Consider the following 26,644-nt stretch of genomic DNA (forward strand, 5'->3'; position numbering starts at 1 on the left):
CACGTTAGCACATGTTGACAGACTCCGGTATCATCAGGTTTCATCCTCACCCTAAGTGTGAGATCCTAATCCCACAGGCGAGGAAACTGAGGCACAGTTAGTCCACATGCACAATATTAGTGTAAGCCGTGTGGGCCGAGCTTCGCGCACAGACCTATCAATGTGTGCCAACACAGCATGGTTTCTTTCTCTCTCATCTGACAGTTCTGCTTTGGTCAGGGGTTGGGTGGGGTTCAGGGTGGGCTGGTGCCAGCCGTCTTGAGTCCTCCAGAAGCACCCAGTTCCTTCTGTCTTCCTGCCCTGCCTTCCTCTGGGGTGTGGCCATGGACCATGTGGCTAGGTTGGCCCTACTGGCAGGTGTGCGCTCTACAGCCTTGGGGCGGCCAGAGGTGGGGGCTGTTGGAGTTCTGTCCTCGCTGTTGGAGTTCCGTCCTTGGCCAGGCTTGGCCACGTGGCTGCACCTAGCCACCAGGGAAGCTGCACAGTGCCTTCCTACTGGATGGCTGTGTATCCTCTTAGCACTCCCATGGGAGTTGTCTAGAACCCCTCGGGGCTGCTCTAACAAAGTACCACGGACGGGGCAGCTTACAAACAACAGAAATTTATGCTTAGGAGGCTGAGAAGTCCAAAAGCAAGGCATGATCACGTTCTGGTGAGGTCTCTCTCCTGGTTCCTCGATGGTGTCCCCTTGCTGTGTCCTCATGTGGCGGAAGTGGCGAAGGAGCTCTGCCTGGTCCCTTATCCGGGCCCCAATCCCATTCATGAGGGCTCCTCCCTCAGGACCTAGGTCCTCCCAAAGACCCCACCTAATCCCGTCACTTTTGAGGGCCAGGAGGTCAACAACATAGGGACTCTGTGGAGACGCAGTTAGACCATCACAGGGGTTTTTATTCTCAAAAGGAAAGGGGATCCTGGGGATGGCTGGCAGCCGGAGCTGCGGAGAGCTGATAACTGAGGGAGCCAGGATGGGAGCCCGGGCAGGCTAGCTTCCACCGAGCCCTCTGCTCCAATCGGCTGTCAGAGGTGAGTGCTGCTGGATCCTGCCTGACCTGCTCCCCCTCCCACCAGGTGGACATCATGCAGATGTGCGTGGTGGAGCTGAGGGACAGACCCGGCAAGCCTCTCTTCCACCTGGAGCACTATATCGAGGGCAAGTACATCAAATACAACTCCAACTCAGGCTTTGTCCGCGATGACAACATGCGCCTGACACCACAGGTGAGGCCCCTGGATGGGGAGGGTCCCTGTGGGTGTGTGGTCTCAGCCCAGAGGGTCCTCAAGCCTCATGGAGCGGTGGCTGACCTGCATCCATGCAGACCACACCCTGGTCTGTTGCAGTCAGTCACCTTGCTCTTCTGTACCCGGCCCCCCAGGCCTTCAGCCACTTCACGTTTGAGCGTTCTGGGCATCAGCTGATTGTGGTAGACATCCAGGGTGTGGGCGACCTCTACACGGACCCGCAGATCCACACCGAGAAGGGCACTGACTTTGGAGATGGTAACCTAGGTAGGTGGGGAAAGCCAGCTTGTTTCCATGGAGATCACACTCCCTCTGCCCCCTACAAATCTCCCAGCTCTTCATAGCTTCATTTCCAAGATGGTGGGGATGGAAGCTTGGGACGCCTCCCACCCGCCACTTCAGCGTGTCCCACGCCTGCCCTTGTCACAGTTAAGGTGCCCAGCACTGCCCTTCCCCTGTCACACAGCAAGGCCGTGCTCCAGACTTCCCTGCTCTGTCTGTAGGTGTCCGGGGCATGGCGCTCTTCTTCTATTCTCATGCCTGCAACCGGATTTGCAAGAGCATGGGCCTCGCGCCCTTTGACCTCTCGCCAAGAGAGACGGACGCCGTGAACCAGAACACCAAGCTGCTGGTGGGTGCCCCATGGGAACCTGCTCGGAGGGACCGGGCCCTTCCACTGCCAGGCCAGTAAGCCCTGCTTCTCCGTGATGGCAGCCCAGGCCCTGTGATGCTTACTTACTTGAAGAGTTTCAGGGCCAGAAGGAACTCAGCCTCATCTGTGCCCCTCATCCTCCTAGATCAGTGCACAAAGCCCTTCCAAGTGTCCCCACTAACACAGTAACTGGGGTCTACGTGATTGGACCTCTTCTGACCAGAGTGAGGAGAACAAGTGTGTAGAAAGAGTGAGAAAGGTGTGTGGTATGTGTATTTGTGTGGCATGTTGACAGATGGCTGGACTAGACTTGGACCTGGATCTTCGGGCACCTTGCTGGGTCCAGGATGTACCCACCCCCTCTGCCATTACCTTGATCAGATATGAGCGACTGTCAGCAAAGACCAGCTTGGGATTCTGGATATATGGTGGCACATGTTCCCCAGTTCAGGGCTGTGGAGTATGGTCAGCACGATGGGAATGCTGGCTGGCTTTGCACTCCTGTACCAGATGCCCGTTTTTAGAGCCCTTTGGTTTAACCCCCCATTGATTGTTTTAGATTTCCTGCCAGTCCCTAAACAGGTGTGTATGGGAGCTGTTGAATAAAAGGGCTTCAGGGTTCAAACAGACAACACGCAACTGGAAGAGCCCTTCACTCGCCAAAGGGCTCCTGTGTGACACGGGTGTCCCTGTTAATTCTCCAGCAATCGGCGAAGACCATCTTGAGGGGGACAGAGGAAAAGTGTGGGAGCCCCCGAGTAAGGACCCTCTCTGGGAGTCGCCCCCCACTGCTCCTTCGCCTTTCAGAGAACTCTGGAGATGAGAACATGAGTGACGTGACTTTTGACTCTCTCCCTTCTTCCCCGTCTTCAGCCACACCTCACAGCCAGAAACTGGACCAGCTCCGTGAGTGATACTTTGATCCCTGGTCATCGTGCTTGGAGGGGACAGGCACCAGAAAGGACATTGCTAAACTGGCTTTCACTTATGTTAGGAAATCAGATATGCTAACCAAAAAGGGTCCTGGCCCGCGTGGTTTTATGAGTGAGTTCACTGAATACGTTTTCAAGACACAAGTGTAGATGGTATAGAAACAACTCTGATTTTAGAAAACAAGGGAACATTTTTCAGCGTCTTTTATGAAACTAGCAAAACCTTTATACCAAAATTTAACAAAACAGCAAAAACACAAACAAAAAAAAAAACCTACATACCAAGTTCACTTATAAATAAATACATATAGTATGGGGCGCCTGGGTGGCTCAGTGGGTTAAAGCCTCTGCCTTCGGCTCGGGTCATGATCCCAAGGTCCTGGGATCGAGCCCCACATCAGGCTCTCTGCTCTGCGGAGAGCCTGCTTCCTTCTCTCTCTCTCTCTGCCTGCCTCTCTGCCTACTTGTGATCTCTGTCAAATAAATAAATAAAATCTTTAAAAAATAAATACATGCATGCATACATACATACATACACAGTACAGAAGTTCTAAATAAGGTACGGACAAAGATTAGTAGTATCCTAGAAGAATACTGTCACAATCAATAGGGTTTTTGCAGGCATCTGCAAAATTCCAATATTAAGAAATCGGTGAACATCATATGAAAAGGTCAGAGAAGGAAAAGGGAATCCTTGTTCCCAAAGTTGAAGTGACAGTGGTTGTTGACAATGTGGATGTAGGGTCTGCAGGAGGGTTTTGATCTGAAGAACATCAAGGGTGGTGTGGCCATTTGTGCAGCTGGGGGAGGCCATGGAGGAGCAGAAGAGCGAGATTTTAGTGTCAAAGAAGCCTTTTAGACATGTCCACTAGAAGACCTTAGGTATAGCTTGAGGCAGGAGTTTTGTGTTTGTTTGTTTGTTTGTTCTAAGATTTTATTTATTTGACAGAGATCACAAGCAGACAGAGAGGCAGGCACAGAGAGAGGAGGAAGCAATCTCCCTGCTGAGCTGAGAGCCCGATGCGGGGCTCGATCCCAGGACCCTGAGATCATGACCTGAGCTGAAGGCAGAGCCTTAACCCACTGAGCCATCTAGGTGCCCCATTTTGAGGCAGGAGTTGACAGACTTCTTAAAAGATCAGAGAGTCAATCTTCTGGACTTTGTGGGACATAATGGTTTTTGCATTAGCAGTGTGAACATGGCCATGGTACTCAAATGACTAGGTAGGGCCTTGTTTCAATGAAGACACTGAATTTTCTATTTCGTGTAATTTTCACATATCTCAAGATACTATTCTTTTAAATTTTTTCAACCACTTTAAAATAGAAAAACCATTCTTAACAACCACATAAAAAAAGGAGGCAAGCTGGATATGGCTGTGGAAGCTCAGGATGGGAGAGAGAAACTGGGAATGACTGGGAAGGATGTGGTTGGTTTTTCAGCCTTATGAAGCTTCCCCGACCTGCAGCTACTCCTGGGGCCCAAATACACACATGGCTGTTGTGCTTTCATACCTGCTCCTCAAAGGCCCGCCGTGGCCCAGGTTCATGTGCTCTAAGCACATTGCACAACGGTATTTGCATTACAACTTTGAGGAGGCACAGGGGTTAAGCTGCCTGCTCAGGACCCCACAGCTAGCAAGTGGCAGACTTTGAGTAAGTTCTTTCTTTGAGAGAGCAGGGGGAGGGGCAGAGGGAGAGTCCCAAGTAGACGGTGCTAAATGTGGAGCCCGATGAGGAGCTTGATCTCATGACCCTGAGATCACAACCTGATTTGAAACCCAAGTCAGTCACTTAACGGACTGAGCCGTCCAGGCACCCCAACTCTGCATAAGTTCTTGAGGAAGAACTGTAGCCTCTAGGTGCTGACAACATTCTTTTCCCATTTTTGTATCTTCTTACAAAATTTTAAAATGAAAAAAGGCCTAGTGGCAGGTGCTTTCTGTTCTAGGCTGTAGTTGGTCTTTAAGCAGTTCTGCTGGTAGAGCCCTCGTATGATCTGTTTTCTCTCTTGCCCAGACTGGCCTGTGTTCAGTGACCTTGACAACATGGCACCCCGAGACCACGACCATCTGGACAACCACCGGGTAGGTTGGAGAAGGCCCAAGGGAGCAGGCCTGGGGGGAATGGACTTCCTGCCAGTCAGGACCAAGGCTGAATCCTCCGATCCAGAGGCGGTCAGCCTAGGTCGGCCCCAGGCACTGCCTGTGGGCACAGAGGAATGCAGATCACTCCCAGCCTCCTGGCCGGGGCGGCTATGTCCTCTGAGAAAAGCTGGCTCCACTACAGTTTTCGGAGATGGTTAGAGAAAAGGGAATCGCAGTTAGCAACAGTGCAACCTTCTGGTAAATGGCAAGCGAGCTCAGCCTTGGGTTGGTCTGGCCACGTGCGTGCGGACAGCTGTCCTGGGAGAGGGAACGGTCCTGCATTTCAGACGAGTAACTTACAGCACAGTCTGATGTGATGCTCTCAGGCTGGATAAACAGGACAGGTTTCCAGCAGCCTCGGGCTCATCCGACGTAGGAAGCTGAAGGCATCCCATTTGCATTCACGCGAATCTGTGTTACGGTGTTCAAAACTCATAGGAATTTTAAAAATCGACTTTGCAGAGATGTCACCCTTGCACAGACCTCAGGTGCCCTTTAAGCTCTGCTCTGGGATTGCTCCAAAGGTTCAGGTTCACTCTTGACTGCTTTTCAGAGATTTTGGGGGAAGAAAAAAGTAAGAGTAGCCAACATGATGGAATCATCACTCTGGGCAGACCCTGTTCTAAGAGCTTGATAGATCCTCTCCTTTAAGCCCCAGCAACCCATGAGGTAGAACCATTTTTTATTCCCCCCCCCCTTTTTTTTAAAGATTTTATTTATTTATTTGATGGAGAGAGAGCACAAGCAGAGGGAGTGGGAGAGGGGGAAGCAGGTGCCCTGTTTAAGCAAAGAGCCCAATGTGGGGCTTGATCCCAGGACTCTGGGATCATGATCTGAGCCAAAGGCAGACGCTTAACCAACTGAGCCACCCAGTCACCCCTTTCTGTTTCTTTTGTAGTAGATTTCATTCTAGACTTAGAACAAATTTTAGACGTTCAGAATAACTCACTCATTCTCATGGTTGAAAAGGTACAAAAGATTAGTAAGGTGAGAAGCCTGTCTCCCATCTGTCCCTTAGGCACCTGGAGCCCAACGTGGGGCTACCTGAGCCGAAGGCAGAGGCTTTAACCCACTGAGCCGCCCAGGCGCCCCGCCCACTGCTTCTTGTCCCTGATCTCAGCAGCTACCAGGGCAATGCTGTCGTGATTGATCCCTGATTGAGAGATGAGGACCCTGAGGCACAGGAAGGTTCAGCCACTTGGTCCCAGTCACTCAGTGATGGAACCACGGTTCAAATCCAGGCCTCTGGCCTCGAACCCACCCTCTGTCCTGCCGCTGTCCTGGGCTGCTTTTCTCCTTCTTGGAGTGGGTAGTGTCCCCTGCATCTCTCAGAGGAGGAAACAGGTTCGGGAAGGCTGGCTGCCTTGCCCGGGGTCCCAGAACCCAGCTGTGAGCTCTCTGTTGCTCAAGGAGGGACTGAGTCCAAAGGGTGGGAGGAGGGCCCTAGGTCGGGAGGAGCCGGCTCCCCGGAGCCCCTGGGTACGGCCTGCCCTCCGTTTTCCAAAGCAGGCTTGCACTCAGCACCCCCGACACTTCCATCACATGCTGTAAATTATATCTCAGTTTTAAAAATTGAGATTTTAAAAAAGAAACCAGAGTAGCCTTTTAGTTCACACAGAATAAAAGCCTTGAGGGGAGGTAGAGAAGTCCGTGCTTCTAGAAACAAGGGCAGGGCGTCGTCAGGACATGCAGCTCCTCCGGGCGCCGGGATTCGTGGCCAGACCAGAGGCTGAGGAGAGGGACCCATTTATGCCGGTGACACCAGACTTCTTTTATTTATTTATTTATTTATTTATTTATTTATTTATTTATTTATAAAGATCTTATTTATTTATTTATTTATTTTTAAGATTTTAGTTATTTATTTGACAGAGATCACAAGTAGGCAGAGAGGCAGGCAGAGAGAGAGGGGGAAGCAGGATCCCCACTGAGCAAAGAGCCTGGTGCAGGGCTCGATCCCAGGACTCCGAGATCATGACCTGAGCCGTAGGCAGAGGCTTTACCCACTGAGCCAGCCAGGCATCCCAGCAGTAATGTTTTAATTTCATTTAAAAATAAAAGATCCAAGGCACCTGCATGGCTCAGTCATTAAGCATCTGCCGAAGCTCAGGTCATGATCTTAGTACCCTGGGATCAAGCCCCGCATCCAGCTCCCTGCTCAGCAGGAGGCCTGCTCCTCCCTCTCCCTCTGCCCCTGCTTGTGTTCCCTTTCTCGCTGTGTCTTTGTCAAATAAATAAATCTTTAGCAAAAAAATAAAAAAAAAAAAGAATAAAAGATCTGAAGTAACTAAGGCCTCATGTTAGGAGCTGACAAAGCCAGGCGATGGGTGCACGGGAGCTCATTTTAGTATTCTCTGTTCTTAGTGGCATGTTTTAAATACTTCTTAGTAGAACAAAGGAGGAGACTTGAAAGTATGAGTGGGAGAGGGATGCAGGTGACTTGCGGATATGGCCGGAATGCGACGCCAGTAGACAAATGACTGAAGTTTTATAGATTCTGAAATATCTAGAAGAATAAAAAACATGTCCCGGTTTGGGTAGAGGACTTCACTGTAGTAAATACTGTTCTCAGCGCTACATTTGTGTCCGTGGCTCCTCTTGCATCCTCCAGCCTTTGTTTTTCTGCCTGTGAAATGGGTGAGCTGCTGTTAGCGCTTGCTGTGACACATCCTCAGTGGGTGGCCCCTCACTTCATCCCCATCCTTCGATGTAGGTGCCCCATGAATCCCATGGCTAAGGAAACAGGTGCCCCGTGCCAAGCTGGTGGGTCACAAAGCTCAGACTTGCGCCCAGACGGTCTGGCCCCAGAGCCCAAGCTCTCTGCTGCTCCCTTGTCACCCAGCCAGCGAGGGCAGAAGGAGGAGAGTGTTAACTGAGGTGATAGAACAAGGGAGAAAGAGCAAATGGCTGGGATGTGCAGAAGCCACCACCACTCAGAGGACCACTGAGACCCTAGAATCATCTTCTCTCCATAGGACTCTGAAAACAGTGGAGACAGTGGCTACCCCAGTGAGAAGAGGGGTGAACTGGATGACCCAGAGCCCCGCGAACATGTAAGGAACCCCCAGAGAAACGAGACCGGAGCGTTCTAGTGCCCCACTGTCCAGGAGAATGGAAGAGTGGGGGATGGGGACGTGAGTGGTCTTGAGAACATACATGGATACACGAGATCATTTCAGATCCAAATAAATGCAGGGCAGAAGATAAAACAGGGTCATGTGGACCAGAAAGTTTAGTAAGGGGACAAGGAAGGGAATTAGGGTTGAGAAATGTTGGACTGCTCTTACGGCAGAGCTGGAACCTCTGGTTGCTGGGCCGGGATGGTGCTGAGTAGGCTCCCCAGCTTCCCACACGGTATTCCTCTGTCTCTCCGGCAGAGGACAGGTTCCGAGGGCCACCCCGCAGCATCCTGGGGAGGGGTGACTGTGGCAGTGTCTTTCATGTAGAGGTTTTGCCTTGTGCCAGCGTGGAGCCTAAGCCTTCACACTAGGCTTGCCGGGAACCCTTTGGTCTCAGTTTTCTTACTGCAAGTGAGACTGTCAGGGGGGCTTGGGTAAGAGGAAGGAGGTTGTCTTCGTGCTCGTCTGCCACAGTCCTGTGCCGTTGAGTCATTTCCATCTGTGCGCACAGAGAGGGTGAGGGCAAGGCTGTGGGCACACAGGCACAAGAGTCCTGCTTGTTACCCAGCATCCTCTCTGCTTGGCGCACATGAGTTCCAGCTGCCCTCCCTAGGGGACAGTCCCGTCCCTTAGGAGGAGGGTTCCTGGGAGGAGAGTCCTCTGGATGGGGAGGGCAGGGCTGTCCCCTACGAGGTTTCCCCTGGAGGTGAGGCAGGGGCCGGTTCTTGGGAGGGGGAGCTGCTCTGTGGCTCACTCTCCCCTCCTCTTCCCTCAGGGCCACTCAAACGGTAACCGGAGGTTCGAGTCGGACGAAGACAGCCTGGGCAGCTCCGGACGGGTAATGCGCCCCGAGGCGTCCTGGCCGTGGCTGCGGGCTTGCCTTTTCCAGCCTCTCTTTCCCCAGTCCTGTCACTCTTGCCTGCCCAGGCGCCTCACACACCAGCTGAAGGAAGATTTTGCAAAGAAACCAGTCGCCTTGGCGTATGCTTTTTGATCCCCTGACCTGGGCGGGCCACCGGGGCATCTGTGGAGAGGAATAGAGGAGGAGACCAGCCCGTCCTGGAGGGTGGTTTATAAGGGCCACAGCTCACACGTCAAAGTTATGCCCGTGTGACGTCATAGCATTAGTTAATTTACTTCTTGCAACCACCCAGAGAGACAGGCTGACGTTAATTCATCCCCGTTTTACATATGAGAAAACTGAGATCTTAAGCAGCTTCCCCCCGGGTTAGCCAGCAAGTGTCTCTACACAGGTCACTTACACCACGCGGTATTTACTGCCTGGACAAGGTCTCTGCTTCAACCTAAGGAGGGGGTTCAACCGTGGTGCTGTGGACGATCGGGGCAGGCCCTTCTTTGTCATGGGGGCGCCGTGTGCCCTGCAGGGTGTTCATTGCACACGGACAGGCCGCTGCCTGGCTCTGTCCTATGCAGACCTTCGGAAGAGAGTGTCTAGCTGGGGGCACGATGTGTTTCCAAACCCGTTCCCCAGAGCATCGTGTGAGTGCACGAGGCAAGCGGAGTGGATTTGTGGCAGCGTCTGAAGTCAGACTTTTCTGGTGCGTTGTATCGGCCACAGGCCAGCGGGGCAGCTTAGGGTCCAACCTCCCCCAACCAAACCCTGCTTGATAGATGAAGGGGAGACGCTTTGAACGGCTGCAGTGTGTCTGCTGGCCTTTGTGCTGTGATACTCCCTCGACGCCCATAAATTGGCAGGATTTGAGGGATTAGAAATGGAGCCGTGTTTGTCCAAGAAAATTTGATACCTTAAGGGTTTGCTCCCTTGCCTCTTGCCAGCCAGGCTCGTGCGGTAGGAGCAGCCGACGGCTGGGGATGGCCCCTGCGTCCCCGCCTCGCATTCCCTGACCTGTGAACCTCCGGCCCTGTTCTCTCCTGCAGGTCTGCGTGGACAAGTGGAATCTCCTTAACCCCTCCCGCCTCCACCTGCCGAGGCCTTCCGCCGTGGCCCTGGAAGTGCAGAGGCTTAATGGTCTGGACCTGGAGAAGAAAATCGGGAAGTCTATTCTGGGGAAGGTACCAGCGATGCCCGTCTCGCAGCCCTCTTGCCACTGACCCAGAGCCCAGCCCGTGCTTCTGCCCCGCTGATCTCTTCCTCCTGCGGGCTGGCTGGGCGGCCCCGGGGGTGCAGCGGCCCAGGCAGCCGGGCCAACACCCAAGTCTGTGCGGCAGGTGCATCTGGCCATGGCGCGCTACCATGAGGGCGGGCGCTTCTGCGAGAAGGACGAGGCGTGGGACCGCGAGTCAGCCGTCTTCCACCTGGAGCACGCAGCCGAGCTGGGCGAGCTGGAGGCCATTGTGGGTCTGGGGCTCATGTGCTGCCAGCTGCCCCACCACATCCTGGCTGATGTCTCTCTGAAGGTGGGGGTGGCAGGGACCCAGCCTTGGGCAGGGGGGGCGGTGCTCGGTCATCATCCTCCCCACCCTGCGGGTCTGTGCATGCCCCAGAAACTTCCTGAGCACCAGTTTGGGTCAGGCAAAGCCGGTTAGCTGGAGCTGGTGAGATTGGGCTCTGCCCCTGGAGAACAGGGCCAAGGTGACAGTTTCTAGGCAGTTAGGACCCTGTGTGAAGGGAGAAGCAGAGGATATTGTGGGGAAGCAGGTGGAGAAGGGCCCCCGAGTGGGTGTCGCGGGGTCAGTGGAGGCTTCCTGGTAGCAGGTTACTAGCTGTGTCCCCAGCAGTGAGAACAGAGCCTGACACACGGTACGTACTCCGAGTACACTTGCAGAACAGATAAATAAGGTGACCTCTGAGTTAGACCTAAAAGCTGAGTGGGAGTCCCCCAGGCAGGGGGAGCAGAAGTGACAGACAGGACAGTCAGACGTGAGCAACTTCTTTGCTGAATCAGATCAGAGTTTTAAATACTGATGGTTCGAATACTAATAGTTTAAATAAAATGAATCATTTAAATACTATTTTATTTTATTTTAATTAATTTATTTTGTTGTTGTTGTTTTTAAGATTTTATCTATTTATTTGACAGAGAGATCACAAGTAGGCAGAGGCAGCCAGAGAGAGGGAGAGGCAGGCTCCCCGCTGAGCAGAGAGCCCGATGCGGGGCTCGATCCTAGAATCCTGAGATCATGACCTGAGCCGAAGGCAGAGGCTTAACCCACTGAGCCACCCAGGTGCCCCTTAAATACTATTTTAAATAGTCCCCATGTCATGATTACAGATGGGACATGCTTTTAAGTTTTATCTGCATTATCGATATTTTCTCCATCTCTTTCTTTTTATCAAAAAGAACTATCAGACTCTGATCTGTGGAGGGGCGCCTGGCTCAGTCAGTGGAGTGTGTGACACTTGATCTTGGGGTTTTAAGTTTGAGCCCCATGTTGGGTGTAGAGATTACTTGGAAATAAAATCTTTAAGCTGTGCCCGGGTGGCTCAGTTGGTTATGCATCTGAGTAGGGGGTTAAGCGTTGATTTCACCTCAGGTCACGATCTCCGGCTTGGGAGATGGAGCCCCGCTGTTGGCTCTGTACTAGGTGTGGAGCCTGCTTAAGATTCCCTCCGTCTCCTGCTGCCCGTCCTGAGCTCTCCCTTTTCTAAAATAAATAAGTACATAAATAAAATCTTTCAAGGAAGAGAGTTCCTGATAATTCCAGTCGGCTGTCATAAGAGCACAGAGCTGGTTCTAGGATACAGCTGCCTTTGGCCTGTATCCCCAGCATCTGTCTCCAAGCCTGGCACAGAGCAGACACTCAGAAAGATCTGAGGCCCAAATAAAGTGATCTCAAAGCCCAGAATGAGTGGTGAGCAGCTAGGACTGGGGGACGTCTCCCGTGACCTCAGGCTGTTGAAACACACCATGCGCTGGTAACCTTGTAGAAGGATTGAGAAGCCGTTTCAGTTTCCCCACCGATAGGCATCCCCACGGCCTGTCTCTGGTGAGCAGACACTGGCACTTCCCCTAGCAGAAGTGGGGTTGGACGGAGCTTTGCAGTTAGGACTGGGAAGGCAGGCAGGGAGTGAACTGAGTCCCAGCAGACTTAGGCTTAGCAAGTAAAACGACAGGCCTGAGCCCTGAGAAGCTGCTGTGTGTTCTCGAAAGCCCATCACCCACTTTATCCAGTGCCCCCCTTCTTTGGAACCTTTTTATTGTTGTGTTCTTGCTGACACATTCATTTATTCCATACTTGCTTTTTGAGTCTCCTACGCTTGGCCCTGTCCTAGGTTCCTGCTCTCATGGAGCAAACTTTGCAGGCGGGGAAGGATGTAGTACAAACCTTAGTTAACAAATAAAATCTTTCCAAAGAATTAAAAATAACTAGCCTTTATTGAGCACTTCCTGTGCCGAGCATTGTTCGAATACACTGGGGGAAAAAATAGGACAGAGCATGTGACAGCACGGCTGCCGGATAGACGTCTTGTGTTAGGACACAGGTTCTGGCTACAGGGGAGGCAAAGAAACGTAGCCTTTAGCTGGTCAGCCACGTGCTGGCGAAAGTATGGTAGAGGAGGCTGCATATGGGGACAGTGGGTGGTGGTCTTGAAGCCCCAAGGTTGAGAAGGGCCTCATGAGCTGATATGAGGGTTTGGGATTTGTCTCAAAAGTGAGGTGAGAAGCCACAGAGCAGCTTTTGAACAGTACTGTGACCTTGACTTGGCCTTTAAAAGCATCTTGGGGGAGAGGGGTGCCTGGGTGGGTTAAAGCCTCTGCCTTCAGCTCAGGTCATGATCCCAGGGTCCTGCGATCGAGCCCCACATCGGGATCTCTGCTCAGCGGGGAGCCTGCTTCCTCCTTTCTCTCTGCCTGCCTCTCTGCCTCCTTGTGATCTCTGTCTGTCAAGTCAATAAAATCTAAAAAAAAAATCTTTTTTAGAAAAAAAAAGCATCTTGGGGGAGCAGCAGGGAAGCAGGTGGGAATAGGCAGTTGGTGGGACTGGAACATGAGGCAGCCACACTGGGAAGCAGTTGGACAGCGCCGCCAAAGTCTAGGCTTAGAGTTCCATGTGACCCAGCAGTTCCCCTCCGAAGTATCTTCCCAAAAGAATAAAGACACACATCTGCGTGAAACTTGTAACAGATGTTCATAGCCACAGTACTTCTTCACAGTAGCCAAAAGGTTTAAACAAACCAGACACCCACCAACTGATGAATAAAATGTGGTCTATCCATACAGTGGACTGTTAACATTTGGCCGTAAGAAGAACAAACCACTGATACATTAAAAGCTTTATGCTAAGTTAAAGAAGCGAGGCACAGTAGACCAGGTAATGCGTGATTGCATTTATACAAAGTATCCAGAATAGAGAACTTTCTAGAGACAGAAAGTGTGCTAGTGGTTACTTAGGCCTGGGTGAGATGGGGCATTTGAGAGGTGATGGTGGAGGTGTTTTGTTTTGGTTTCTTCTTGGACTGATGAAAATATTCTGAAATTGATAATGGTGATAGTTGCACATTCTGTGAATATATTAAAACCCACTGAATTGTGGGTTTAAATGGATGAATTGTACAGTATGAGAATTACATCTCCATAAAGCCGTTAAAAACTTTTAAAGTTAAAAAATGAATACATAGGGCATCTGGGTGGCTCAGTTGGTTAGGCAACTGCCTTCAGCTCAGGTCATGGTCCCAGGGTCCCCGGATCGAGTCCCGCATTGGGCTCGCAGCTCCACGGGGAGTCTGCTTCTCTCTCTGACTTCTCCCCTCTCATGCTCTCTCTTGCTGTCGCTCTTCCCCTCTTTGGTTTGTATTAACAGGATACAGAAGAGAATAAAACCAAAGGATTCGAATACTTACTGAAGGCGGCCGAAGCTGGCGACAGACAGTCCATGATCCTGGTGGCTCGGGCTTTTGACACGGGCCAGAACCTCAGCCCAGACAGGTACTGTGGCTTTCGCTCAGGTAGTGCTGGTGGGATCTTGGGCTGCAGGTGGGGGCTTCCCCTCAGTATCAGCACAGACCCGGGTTCTGGGCTTGGCTCCCCCATTCCCAGTCTCTTGCTGGGGGTAAGTCATTTCTCCTCCTTGATCTCAGCCTCTTCCTGGTATGAAATGGGAATAATTAAAGATCCTGTATCCCAGGTGGTTGTGGGAGGATTAATTGAGAGATGCCTGTAATTCCCAATGTGCGTGGCCCATAGCAGGAGGTAAATGACAGACCTCTTAGCCATTGTGCGAAGAAAGGATTTGCTTTTTGCACCAGAATAGTTGCCCTAGATGATAGGATTAAGGGTGGTTATAGTTTCCTCTTTCTAACTTTTATTTTTATTTATTATTTTTTATTTTTTTAAAGAATACTTTTATTTATTTTTATTTACTCTTTATTATTTTTTTGAGAAAGAGAGTGGGGAGGGGGTGCCGAGGGAGAGGGAAAGAGACTCTCAGACTCGCTGCTGAGCGTGGTGCCCAGTGCAGGGCTTGACCCCACAAGCCCTGCGATCATGACCTGAGCTGAAACCAAGAGTAGTCGCTTAACAGATCAAACTACCCAGGCGTCTCTCTACTTTTATTTTTGTTTTTCACTTCGGAGCGAGAGAGGAAAGGAAGGAAGCTCTGGCTGTGGGTGATTCAGGCCTAGTGCGAGTTTCCAGAGTGGCTCTGAGTCCCCAGGAGGCTACAACCCTGGGGGTGCCAGCACTTTTCCAGTTGTGCCCTCGGGCTCAGGGGTCGGGACTGGTTTCTGCAGTGAGAGGAAGAAAGGGTAGCCCAGCTTCACCTCATCTCCTTGGCTTAGCCAGTGGGAAGTCCCCGAGGTTCCAACAGTGGAGATCATTTGAAGGGATTGAACTGGTCAAGGGACCCATTTCCCAGCCCTGTGGCTCCCACTGGGTCACAGCCACCCCTGCTGTCCTTGGGAGTCCATGGCTTTCTGGACGGGAGCAGGGCAGGCATGTCCATTGTCTGCTCCTACAGGGTTGGAGCAGTCTGGAACCTCCCCTCTCTTTGGGTCAAGGTCTCATCTCCCCTCCCTGCCCACGGACGGTAGCCGTGTCATATGCAGCTCTCAGTGTCTAAAATGTCTTGATACGTAGCATCCTTCCTGTTCTGTGGATCCCACAGCCCCAAAACTGACCAGATAGCTACTGTGTGACAATAATGCCCCTTTTTACTTGGACCGTAGCTTCATGTCTGTGATTTTATCTCATTGAGAGTAAGAATCGTGTCCCCTACCTCTCCTATTGCTTATCATGGGGCCTGGCTTAGTAGTTGAGTGAGTGAACCCAGCAGCTCTCTGGGACTCAGAGCGGGTCTTTTGAGCCCCGTGGTGTGGGTGACTCAGCTAGGTCTGAGAGGGAAGGGACTTGCCTGTGGTCACCTAGCTAGCACAGCCGGCATCTCAGTGGACTCAGAGCTCCACTGGCACGAAGAGGAAGTGATCAAAAAAGACATGCTGTGGTTACGTCAGGTCCAATGCCAGCATGTATGGTGCCCACGGAGTGCAGGGGGGGAGGCTGGCACAGGTGGGAGGGGCTGGAGGTGGGCATTGCAGATTGGTCTCTGAGGTCCTTAGGAAGGCTTTCCTCTGTGTGTTTTCTCCTCATGCCTTTTGTTTACATTTTATTCAAGATGATAGTGTTTTGTTTTGTTCTTGATTTGTTAAGAACTTTATTTTTTAGATTTTATTTATTTATTTATTTGAGAGAGAGTGTGCACACAAGCAGGGGGAGCAGAAGAGGGAGAGGGAGAGAGAGAAACAGACTCTCCACTTAAGCAGGGAGCCCGATGCGGGGCTCGATCCCAGGACCCAGAGATCATGACCTGAGCCCAAGGCAGAGGCTTAATGGATGAGCCCCCCAGGCTCCCCTGTTAAGAATTTTTTAATGTTAAAGCTATCAATTCTTAGGCATCTGCTTCTCTTTAAAAAAAAAGAAAAGAAAAATGTTTTTCAGGGCTGGTTGCCATCCCTGTGGGGGGAGGGGGGCCACATTTCTACTTGTTGGCCATCATTACTGGGTTTGGGGCAACTGGTTTTTAATATTCGTATAGTTGAATCTATCACGATTTTCTTTTATAGCTTCTGCTATAGTCATTTTCTTATTCTTCTTCCTCATTCCAAGCAGTTCCAGCCTCTTCCACTCAGGGAGCGTTAATTAAGGGCCAGCTCTGGGTAAGGCAGGGCCCCATGTAGGCCCAAATTTGCTTTTCTGTGGTTTCAACCTTCTCAGAAGTTACCACTTAAGACGGGAAGGAAAAGTCCTTGGAAGTCCTGAGGCAGGGGGGGCACCCTGACCACTCGGGGTAGAGTGGGGTGGGGTGGGGGTTGGGCAGAGATTAGTTCCTTTCTCCTCTTTCCCATGTAATGCATTTGGGGCTGTTCTGCTTTGCCCTTCTAGACCAGGGAGGGGCAAAGCTGAAAAGAGTGAGATCACCTAGTATGGTGGCTTCCAGTCCACTGCTAAAGCCATAGTTTGTCGGGTATGTCACCGATCATTTTCAGATGATTTGCCCTTTCTGTGAAATAAGATGGAATCGGTGTTCTCTCCTGAACCCCATCCCAGCCAGCCACGTGGTTGTGTTTATTCCTTCGGCCTCCTTGAGGGAGGCTGAGCTATTTGCCAGGCCCCGAGAATGCAACAGTGGACAAAACAAAGTTCCAGTCTTCTTGGAGCTTATGTTCTAGCCAGCAGAAACCATGATAAACGAGTGAAGAAATAAACAGGAGAATTGCAGATTGGGGTGGTTGTAGGAAATGAGGTGTTTGGGGATGATGCTTCCAAAGAGGTGACATAGGAACCGAGGTTGGGGGGATGGGGAGTCAGGTGTGGAAAGGCAGAGAATGAACGCTCCAAGCGGAGGGAGCAGCAGGTGCAAAGGCCAAGGGGCAGATGGGGTCTCGCATGTTCAGGGAAGAGAAGGGGGCCCAGCCAGTCTAGCGTGGAGGAAGGTTAGTGGGAGTGAAGACAGGGGTGGCCCCTGGTGAGGTATGAGGTAAGGCCTCAGAGGAGAGGCCAGCAAGGCAAGGCACTGGCGCTGTGGCTCCTGGAACATTTCATGAGACCCACAGACTTTCTTATCTGCATCTTTCTTTGCTCTTTCCTCATGTGCTATAAATAGTTACTCACATAGTTAGTACACTCCAAGAAAAGAGCCCGCGGCCCTGTTTGCTCAGTATTTTGTGTTGTTCAGATGTGGGTGGAACAGGTCTGCCCTTGGTGGCTTGGCCGTTCTTGTGCTATAGTGGGAGAAAGAGTTGTGGGTAGAGGGGCAGAAGCAGAGAGAGAAGCCCGCTATTCTGGGGGAGAGCCCCGGATTGTGCTGGAGGAGAGCCAGAGCTGGCCAGCACCGGCAGAGGCCTTGGCAAAAGGTCCCCCACCCACCTCTTCTCCTGCTTGAGTCATAGGGCGGATTGGCTGGTGTCCCAGCCACTGCTAATGCTAGCCCAGAGTGTGACTTTGTACAAACTAGAAAAACAACCCCCCTCAACACATCTGTTGGAAAACTGTGGAATACACCAGCCTTGCTAGGGAAAGCTACTTGACTGCTATCTTAATATGTCAATCTGCAGTATGAATGACAGCCCTTAGATGTGGTAGCATTGGGCACTGGGGGTCATGAGTCATAGGTGGTGGCCCCGCTGGGATCCCTGACGTGTCCCTCCTGCTGATGGACCTCCTCCCTCTTGCCTGTTGCCATGGTAACATCTAACTTTTCCTTTCCATGTCCTGGAAGGTGCCAGGACTGGCCGGAGGCTCTGCACTGGTACAGCACTGCCCTGGAGATGACGGACTGTGACGAGGGCGGTGAGTATGACGGGATGCAGGATGAGCCTCGGTACACGCTGCTGGCCAGGGAGGCGGAGATGCTGTTCACTGGCGGCTGCGGGCTCGAGAAGGACCCACAGAGATCAGGTAGGGCCTGACTGGGCTGCCCCTGGTGGGGTGGGGGTGGGGGAGATCGAGCTGGGCCCGGAGGGATGTAATTCCTGCCTCAGTGGGAATTACAGCGAGACACAAGACTGAGTCTCTTCTTTCATTGGAGAGGAGAGAGATTCCTACCGCTCTGTGGAGCTGGTAGGCAGATGAACGCTTTTGTTTTAATGGTTACATATTAGGAGTTTGATATTTCTGCAGTTTTAAAAATTGAACGGACACTTTTATTACATAAAATACACCATTTTTAAGTGTATGGTTCAGTGGCTTTCAGTATATTCGTCATGTGGTACAGCCATCACCATTATCTAATTTCAGAACATTTCTGTCACCTGTTAGTGGTGATTCCCCATTTCCCTGCTACCCCCATCCCTGGCAGCCACCAACTTATTGCCTGTCGGTATGAATTTACCTAAATGTTTCATATAAATGGGATCATACCGTACGTGGTCTTTTGTATCTGGCTTCTTTCACTCAGCATCATGTTTTCAGGGTTCACCCATATTGTAGCATGCATCTGTACGTCATTCCTTTTTATTACCAAATGATATCCCAGCATACAGATACAGCGTGTTTTGTTTATCCACACATCTGTTGATCTGCACGTTATATATATATATTTTTTTCTGTTACATAATAAACATACTGACCTCCTGATTCCATAGGACGAGCCTAAATTTAAAAGTTTAAAAGTTAAAAAAACCTAAGCAAATAATAATAATGCAATTATTATAATGCAATTCTATGATCTATAATGCAATTCTATAATCCTTATGTGAAATTTCTAAATTCAGAAAACCAAGTGTTTTTATACGTGTTGCACAAATTTTCTTGGAAGTAAAACCTCTCCAGACCTGACACGAGGCTGTTCATAATCTTTGCTGCTTCTACTTTATTTCTCCCCCTTCCATGCATTCCTCCCAATTAGTCTTGTCAGAATCCCCAGCCTGGTGCTCATTGGCTCAAATGGAACCCCACCCACCCACCCCTGTACCAATCACTGAGCGCATGGAGATGGCTTATTCTAATTGGCTGTGCTTAAGTCTGGATGTCTGATTGGCTATGCGGAAGTCCGTAAGGCCTGGTGGGAATCGGAAGGGTGCTCTGATTGGCCAGGCAGGGTCTGCGAGCTGTAAAGGGATGAGCGGTAATTGAGGATGGTAGTTCCCAGGGAGGGGATGGGGGGTGGGGGGTGGGGGTGGGGGGACCTGGCGGAAACAGCAGGCGGTTCACCGCTCTGTGGCCCACTTTGCTCTTCTTCAGGCGACTTGTACACGCAGGCAGCCGAGGCCGCGATGGAAGCCATGAAGGGCCGGCTGGCCAACAAGTACTACCAGAAGGCGGAGGAGGCCTGGGCGCAGATGGAGGAGTAGCTTGCCTGGAAGATCCCGGCCGGCCGGCCGCCAGCAGAAGCGCGGAGACAGGAGGGAAAAAAGACTTACTGCCTTGCTGAGGGGGTGTTTGGAGGGGAGGGGCAAGTAGTTTGAGTGTGTTGTACATCAACTTTTGTATTTCATTGTCTGACTCTTGAAAATGTCTTTGCCATTAGCGAAGACACTACAGCTGCCCCTTAGGGCAGCATCTTGGGGAGCGGGGATTGAAAAAGACACCCCCCCCCATTTTTTATTTTATTTTTTTATTTTTTATTTTTTTTCATGAGCTATAAGAAAGTGCTTTTCTGCCATGGGTTAAAAATAGGACTTTGGGCTTTGCTCGCTGGTGTTTTCAGGCTGAACTGAAATGAAATATCAGGCCCACAGAACTTGTTTCCTGAGCTGTGATGGGGAAAGCAGAGCTGCACCGTAGCTTTCCATGGGGTGTGGATTTTCATGACTTAGTGCGGCGCCCTACCTCTCAGAGCACTTGGGAGCGCGCATGCCATCCTTCTGCCGATGTGCGATTGCTCAGTACCCAGGCCCCCTTCCGCGCTTGGCAAAGGCCTCCACACGGACCGTTCACTAATCTCATTTAATTTTCTTCCCAAATGCAACTGATTTTCTGGAATACAGCCAAATTCCATTTTCAGCATGCATTTTAAAGTGGGCTTTATAAGCAGGTTTGATTTTTTTTTTTTTTGAATGCACACATTTACTACCTCTAACTTCTCCAGCTAGTGTAGGAGTGGGTGCACCTCAGATCTTGAACGTGTGAGGACAGCTGTTTGGAATTGGAGCCTTTCCTCCAAGCAGACATATATAACTTCACATCTCAGTGGCAGCATCCACAGTGTTTAACCCAAGGATCTCTGTACAGTGCTCCTCTGTGGTTCCTTAGCATCTGACATTCTGACATTCCTATGTAGGCTCTGTTCCCCAGCCCCTGTCCTTGCCATTTTCTGCTTGAAGCTGCGCTGATTTTCTTGCAGATTGCAGCAGGATCATCTTCAGCAGCAGCCCCTTGAGATTTGTCTAAAATGTTGGAGGATGAGAGGGCAAGAACTATAAACACTCATTAGTTCCAGTAGTTTCCCCAGGGCCAGGCTGTGGCTCTGTATTTAATGAGCTTTCCCTTGAAAAGGAGTAAGATTTAATATTAGTATGATTTCAGCGGGTGTGTCAAGGCAAAGCGAACACACTGCTTTGATCACGCCCAAGTGCTGAAGCGGCCTCTCTTTCTGTGCTTAAAAATGAAAACAAAACAAAACAAAAGCAGAACGTGACCTACAAACCCTTCTTATCTGTCCATTAAAACAGCTCTTTCAACACATTACTGTTAAGTGCTGTGGAGTCGCGAACCTGTGCCAGCATTTGAACCTTTGGTTCCAAAGTTCAGAGTGTGCACTAGGGGAAAAAAAAAATCAAGCAGGCTCAGAATTACCCTTGAAAAAAATCCTTTAGAACATCTGTAAATTACAGTTTCCCTCATTTTTGTGTATGGATTCACCACAACCAGCTTTCTTTCCAAGTGGGGACTGATCACCTCTTTTTCATTTGCAGCCCATCAAGGGGGTTGGCTTACGTTAGGTTTTTCGTTTGTGTGTTTTAAACCAGTGCATACAGTTAGTTAAATTGCATACGGTAAATGTAAGTGAGAAACGGCTTGATTGTGACCTAACTTCTTACCTTCTGTAAAGGGCCAGGTAGTAAATAATCATAGGCTTTGTAGGTCCTGGGGTCTCTGTGGTAACTACTCAACCCTGCCATCGTAGTGAAGAAACACCCAGGAACAGTATGTAAATGAAAGAGCTTAGCTGATGTTCCAGTAAAACTTTTCTTACCAAAACAGCCTGCCTAGGCAGTGGTTTGCCCACTCGGCTCTAAGCCTTGACTAGGGGGTTACTGCAGTACGCCCGGAAGTCAAAAGCAATACCAGTTTTTCAGCTCCCAGTGCTCAAAAACACAGTGCCTTGGCAGAGGAAGCCCTTGGAGATAAATGTGTGAGCAAACGGAGAGCCAGCCCTAGTCACAGCACCTGATCCGTGGCTCTGTGTCTTCCTCCCAGTTAATGATTTGTTATCCCCATTGGGTTACAGTGTCATTCCTCCAGTTCCAACCCACGCACCTCCACGCCCTTAACTCAGCCAGCTTCTCTTCCAGGAGGCTGGGATGGCCTGGATAGAGAGCTTAGCAAATGCTTATTGAAGACCAGTGAGAGTCCAGTGATCTGCGTGATGCCCAGATTGATCTGAGCCAGGAGAAGAGCTTATCCCACCTTCAAAACCTAGTTTGGTGCCTGCTAAAGCTGGTGAGGGCATTCCCCTCCCATCCCCACAGATCTGGGCATGCAGAAACAAAAGCCAACCCCAGGACTTTCCAGCCCAACTGGGAAGACATCAGAGACCATCTTTAAGGGCAGGAAGCAGGTTCAGGAGATCAGCAAAGTCTGGGATATGTCCTGTATCTTCCATCACAGATGGAGAAACCAAGGTTTTGAAAGATAAATTCTCGCAGTGACCCTGCTGGTTAGCAGCTAGCTACAGCTAGGATTTGAAAGCTGCTGTTACTTAGAGGATCCTGGGAATAAAATTTAAAATTAGATTAGAGTATAATGCCCCTTTCAGGTTTGCTGTAGGGTTTTTTTTGGGTTTTTTTGTTTTGTTTTGTTTTTAAAGCAGACTTTATGGATGTAAGAGGGGAAAAAAAATCTCAAACCCCTGGACATCTGAAAACTGCCCCCCTCTGCCTTCCCCTGAGGCACTGTGGGGATTCCTCATCAAATGCAAACTTGGGGAACCAAGCCAGGTAAAGCGCCCTCCGTGCTATCTTAATAACTTCCTTTTGTCCCAGCACATGTGTCTGTGGTACTGGACTTGCTTTACAAATGGACACATGTTTACAAAGGCATATGCAGCTTGTGCGGGGGAAAGGAGACAAAATATGCATTTTCTCTGCATGGATTTGTGCCTGTTACTCCTATTTCTACTCTCAAGGTAACCATTTAACCTAGTCAAGGTGGACCCTGGGTGGGGCCCAGGGGAGTGGCCTGTGTTACGAATTTATTTTTGCATATGTATTCAGTTCCATATGGTCTTTTCAAATAAAGTGGTTTCTTTGTTTTCCCTTTCGAATTCAAATGTCTCCTAGTAACCAGGGACCGGGTAGTGGACTAGATGAAGTAGCTGTGGAGTCGGGGGAGGTGGGGAGGTGGGGAGACAGGCCGCATCTGAAAGGATTAGCTGGGATTCAGCCCCAAGTGATTGTCACCACGGGAAGGGTGTGGGCACCATGTTGCCCCATTTCCCAGTCTTTCAAGAGCTGTTGAGATCGGATGTGTGAATGCAGGTTCTCCTGATTTTTAATATTTCTAATAAATTCTAATTTTTTTTTAAATTTTGTCTAGATTTGGCCCTATGTGGTCCTTTTGCTTTAAAGTGTGTGAACCTCTTTTTTTCCCCCGTTTTTCCCATCCATAAGACAGAAAGGATAATCTTTATATTTCAGAGTTGTCATCCACCTCAAAGAAGATAATGCACATTAGAGATGCTCTGTGATCCAGAATTTAAGAAAATCTTGGTCACTGGTATGTTCATTTGGTTTTCAAACTAATGCTTTTTTAACTTAAAGTAATTTGAACTTAAGCATAGTGCATTGAAGTCACACGCTTAGGTCCATTGGCTCCTGAGGCCCCATTAAAGTGACAGGGAAAGAGATTTTCTTAATGGCAGAAGCCCATGCGGCTGGAAAGCAGAGGGATTATAGTTGGATTAGCGCTGAGAACTCTGCTGACCCCAAAGGGTGAGGCATTAGTACCAGGAACCTGGGGAAGGGGAAGTGAAACGGGGCTAAAAATATAGGGTCAGTTGAAAGACAAGGGAGCAGACCAGCTCACCTTTGCTTGTAGGCCGCTGGCTTCCTGTCCATCACCCTGCAGAACCCTGGGAGGCCAGGCAGAGCAGAGAGTCTGGCTGCTTTACAGAAAAGAGGTTAAGGGGGAAGTTACCATATTGGGTGTAAAGGCTTCACCAGCCGCCTCTCCCCCCTCTGCTGCTGGGCATTGGCAGCCTGCCTTGGACTCTGCTGGCAGAGCGCAGACAGCTGGAGAAACCCCTAGGGAGTCTGCAATGACCAGTTAAAAAGGTCTTCCCTCCTAATGAACCTAGCTGGAGGTAGCCCCTCAGCGGAAGGACCTCAGACCCCAAACCCCACTCACACCGACAGGAATTCCCACACCTTTTAGAGCCCCATTCTTAAAACTTGAAGAGTCAGCCAAAGATCCCTAGGTAAGGACAACAGAAGGTGGGGGGAGACACCAGAAGAAACCATCTTGGAGGAAACAAAATGCAGGACGGTTACCTTAAGAAACAAAAAATCTGGTTAATTGTCTTAGCTAAGATACTGCAGGTGCGGGACGCCGGGGCGGCGTATTTGGTTAAGCGTCTGACTTGGTTTCAGCTCAGGTCATGATCGCAGGGTTGTGGGATCGAGCCCCACATCAGGCTCCGAGCTCAGTGTGGAGTCCGCTTGAGGTTCTCTCCTCTCTCTCTGCCCCCTCTCCTGCCCCGCACCTCCCGCGCTCATGCTGTCTCTCTAAAACAAAATCTTAAAAAAAAGAAAAAAAAAAGATACTGAGGGGCACCTGGCTGGCTCAGTGGGAGGAGCTAGTGACTCTTCATCTCCAGGTTGTGATTACGAGCTCCGTGTGGGGTGTAAAAATTACTTAAAAATAAAAAAAATTTTTTTTGCATCCACAAAAAGAACAGATGCAATTCTATAAATTCACGCAAAATTCACGCTTAGTCGATTGGGTGTCTGCCTTTGGCTCAGGTCCTGAGCCTCAGGCTCCCTCCTCAGTGTGGGGTCTGCTGCTCCCTCTTCCTCTGCTCCTGCTCTTTCTCTCAAATAAATAAAATGAAATCTTTTTTTTTTTAATAAAATGAAATCTTAAATACACACACACGCACACATACCAACAGTGCAGAAAATACTTGTAAAAAAAAATTCTTGCAACAAAAGAGCACTTGTAAATTGAGTATATTCTACAGAAATTCTTACAGTAACTTAATTAAAGGGTTGGAAAATAATGGAAGGAAATCTCCCAGGAAGGGGAACAACAATATCTGTGATTTTTTTTTTTGAAATAATGCTGTTGGGGTCTGGAGCCAAAGGCCAAGAAAGGGTTCTAGAGACGTCTTTGGTGCAAAAAAAAAAAAAAAGTGATTTTATTAAAGCCCAGGGACAGAGCTACTGCCGCCCCCAGATCATAAGGAGCAACTGATTATAGACTTTGGGGTTGAGGGGAGTCAAGATAAGGGAAGTTACAAAAGGATTTTCATCTGCTAAAGAAACTCAGAGGGTTTTGAGGTCTTGCTATTGTCAACCCAAGGTAGTTTCTCTCTCTAGCACGAGCATTAAGACAGTTGGGAGCGTCCAAGAGGTTATACTCTGACCTTGTCCGTGGGCTACAGGTTATAAGGGCATTTAATTTTATCTACACTTCCTTCTGCCTTTGTTTCCCACGTAGTCAACCAAAAAACCCCCAAAAGATAAAAAATGTGAGAGAAAATTCTAGAAGTCAGAGGAACAGGCTAACTGAGCAGTACATTGTTCTACAATAAAGCACTTAAAATGTTACCACTTTTGCTTTGTGGAGAAATCAGCTAAGAACAGCCCAAGGTTATTTTTGTGTAGTTTTATTGGGGAGGGTTGGTTTGTTTTAGGATTTTATCATTAAGTAACCTCTTTACTCAACACATGGCTTGAATTTACAGTCCCAAAACCAGCAGTCACGTGCTCTTCCAGCTGAGCCAGCCAGCCCACAACCCCAACCCTGTGTGGGTTTTTTGTTTTTTTAAGATTTTATTTATTTATTCTACATTGAGAAAGGGATCACAAGTAGACCAGCAGGCAGAGAGAGGGGGGGGAAGCAGCCTCCCCGCTGAGCGGAGAGCCTGACATGGAGCTCAATCTCAGGACCCTGAGATCATGACCTGGGCTGAAGGCAGAGGCTTAACCCGCAGAGCCACCCAGGCGCCCCCATGTGTGGCTTTTTTTTTAATGATCTTTCACTTGGCCATTTAAAATTTGGGGCCAGAGTTCTAAGATTGTATTTTCATAGGTAAGATTTTCAAACAGGCTTTTAATAGAAATTAAACTTGCATGTAGATACAGTTGTCATTTTTACTAAATTATATTTGCCATGTGTTGATTAAAATTTAAAGAAGTAAACACAGTCCTACCAGTATACAAATCATTTAGCAGCAAGCAAATAACTTTCACTGTAATACAGTGAGGAGGGTTCCAGAAAGGTTTAGTTTCTTTCCTTCTACCTTGACATACATACAAGTATTTCAGGTTGCCAAAAGAAACTCCTAAGTCTGGTTAGGACTGGGTCTGGTTTTTTCCTTTCATGAGCCGTTTGAAACATCCACTTGTTTTTTTCCTACACACTTCTTCTTTCTGACTTAAAGCACATTTTCAGTTTTCCCAATTACAAACCAAATTCTAGAGAGTTAGAGCTCTTAATTTTTTTTTAAGGATCTTATTTATTTATCAGAGAGAGAAAGTAAGTACGCACAAGCAGGCAGAGGCAGAGAGAGAACCAGGCTCCCTGCTGAGCAGGTAGCCTGATGCGGGACTTGATTCCAAGACGCTGGGATCATGACCTGAGCTGAAGGCAGCGGCTTAACCGACTGAGCCACCCAGGCGTCCCTGGAGCTCTTATATTAAGTAGTATCTACTGGGGGAAAAAAACAAGTGTAATAGTCTTAACTATAACAAAAGAAAAAAAATTTTAAGTCTAAGAGCCTAATTCAGGAGTTTGACACAATAGAGGGGTTAGAGAATCTTCTTTTTTTAAATTTTTTTGAAGATTTTTTAAATTTTTATGTATTTATTTGACAGACAGAGATCACAAGTAGGCAGGGAGGCAGGCAGAGAGAGAGGAGGAAGCAGGCTCTCCACGGAGCAGAGGGCCTGATGCGGGGCTCGATCCCAGGACCCCGGGATCACGACCCGAGCCAAAGGCAGAGGCTTCAACCCACCCAGCCACCCAGGCGCCCCGATAGAGAGAATCTTTTTAAAATTTTTTTCAAAAATATTTCTCAGAACTGAAGAACATATGTTTTCCAGAATAACGAGGCCTATGACTACCTAACACACTGTATAAAAATAAGACCTATGCCAAGATTCATCTTCATGAAATTTCAGAACACTGAGGACCAAGGATCCTGGAAGCTTCCAGAGGGAAAGAACCAGTTTCATACAAAGGATCAAGAATCAGAATGACCTCAGATATCATCTCAACAGAAACAGTGGAAGTTGGAAGATGATGCCTTCTAAAT

The 26,644-nt window shown here is 49.4% G+C and overlaps 1 protein-coding gene across 3 annotated transcripts in view; it reads left to right on the forward strand.

The window, feature by feature from the left end:
• The window catches only part of EEF2K (eukaryotic elongation factor 2 kinase), a 61,594-nt gene extending 39,162 nt beyond the window's left edge, over positions 1-22,432 (forward strand). For all 3 annotated transcript variants that reach the window (XM_059154270.1, XM_059154271.1, XM_059154272.1), the window contains exons 7-18: positions 1,069-1,218; positions 1,374-1,506; positions 1,743-1,870; positions 2,596-2,797; positions 4,843-4,910; positions 7,946-8,023; positions 8,865-8,927; positions 9,989-10,123; positions 10,280-10,468; positions 13,814-13,938; positions 17,726-17,904; positions 19,189-22,432. In XM_059154270.1, the coding sequence (XP_059010253.1) occupies positions 1,069-1,218; positions 1,374-1,506; positions 1,743-1,870; positions 2,596-2,797; positions 4,843-4,910; positions 7,946-8,023; positions 8,865-8,927; positions 9,989-10,123; positions 10,280-10,468; positions 13,814-13,938; positions 17,726-17,904; positions 19,189-19,298 (1,560 nt within the window). In that variant the 3' untranslated portion in view covers positions 19,299-22,432. The remainder of the gene's footprint in view (positions 1-1,068; positions 1,219-1,373; positions 1,507-1,742; positions 1,871-2,595; positions 2,798-4,842; positions 4,911-7,945; positions 8,024-8,864; positions 8,928-9,988; positions 10,124-10,279; positions 10,469-13,813; positions 13,939-17,725; positions 17,905-19,188) is intronic.
• The last annotated feature ends 4,212 nt before the right edge of the window (positions 22,433-26,644 follow it).

The sequence above is a fragment of the Mustela lutreola genome, chromosome 17 (assembly GCF_030435805.1).
Source record: "Mustela lutreola isolate mMusLut2 chromosome 17, mMusLut2.pri, whole genome shotgun sequence".
Classification (NCBI taxonomy): Eukaryota; Metazoa; Chordata; class Mammalia; order Carnivora; family Mustelidae; genus Mustela; species Mustela lutreola.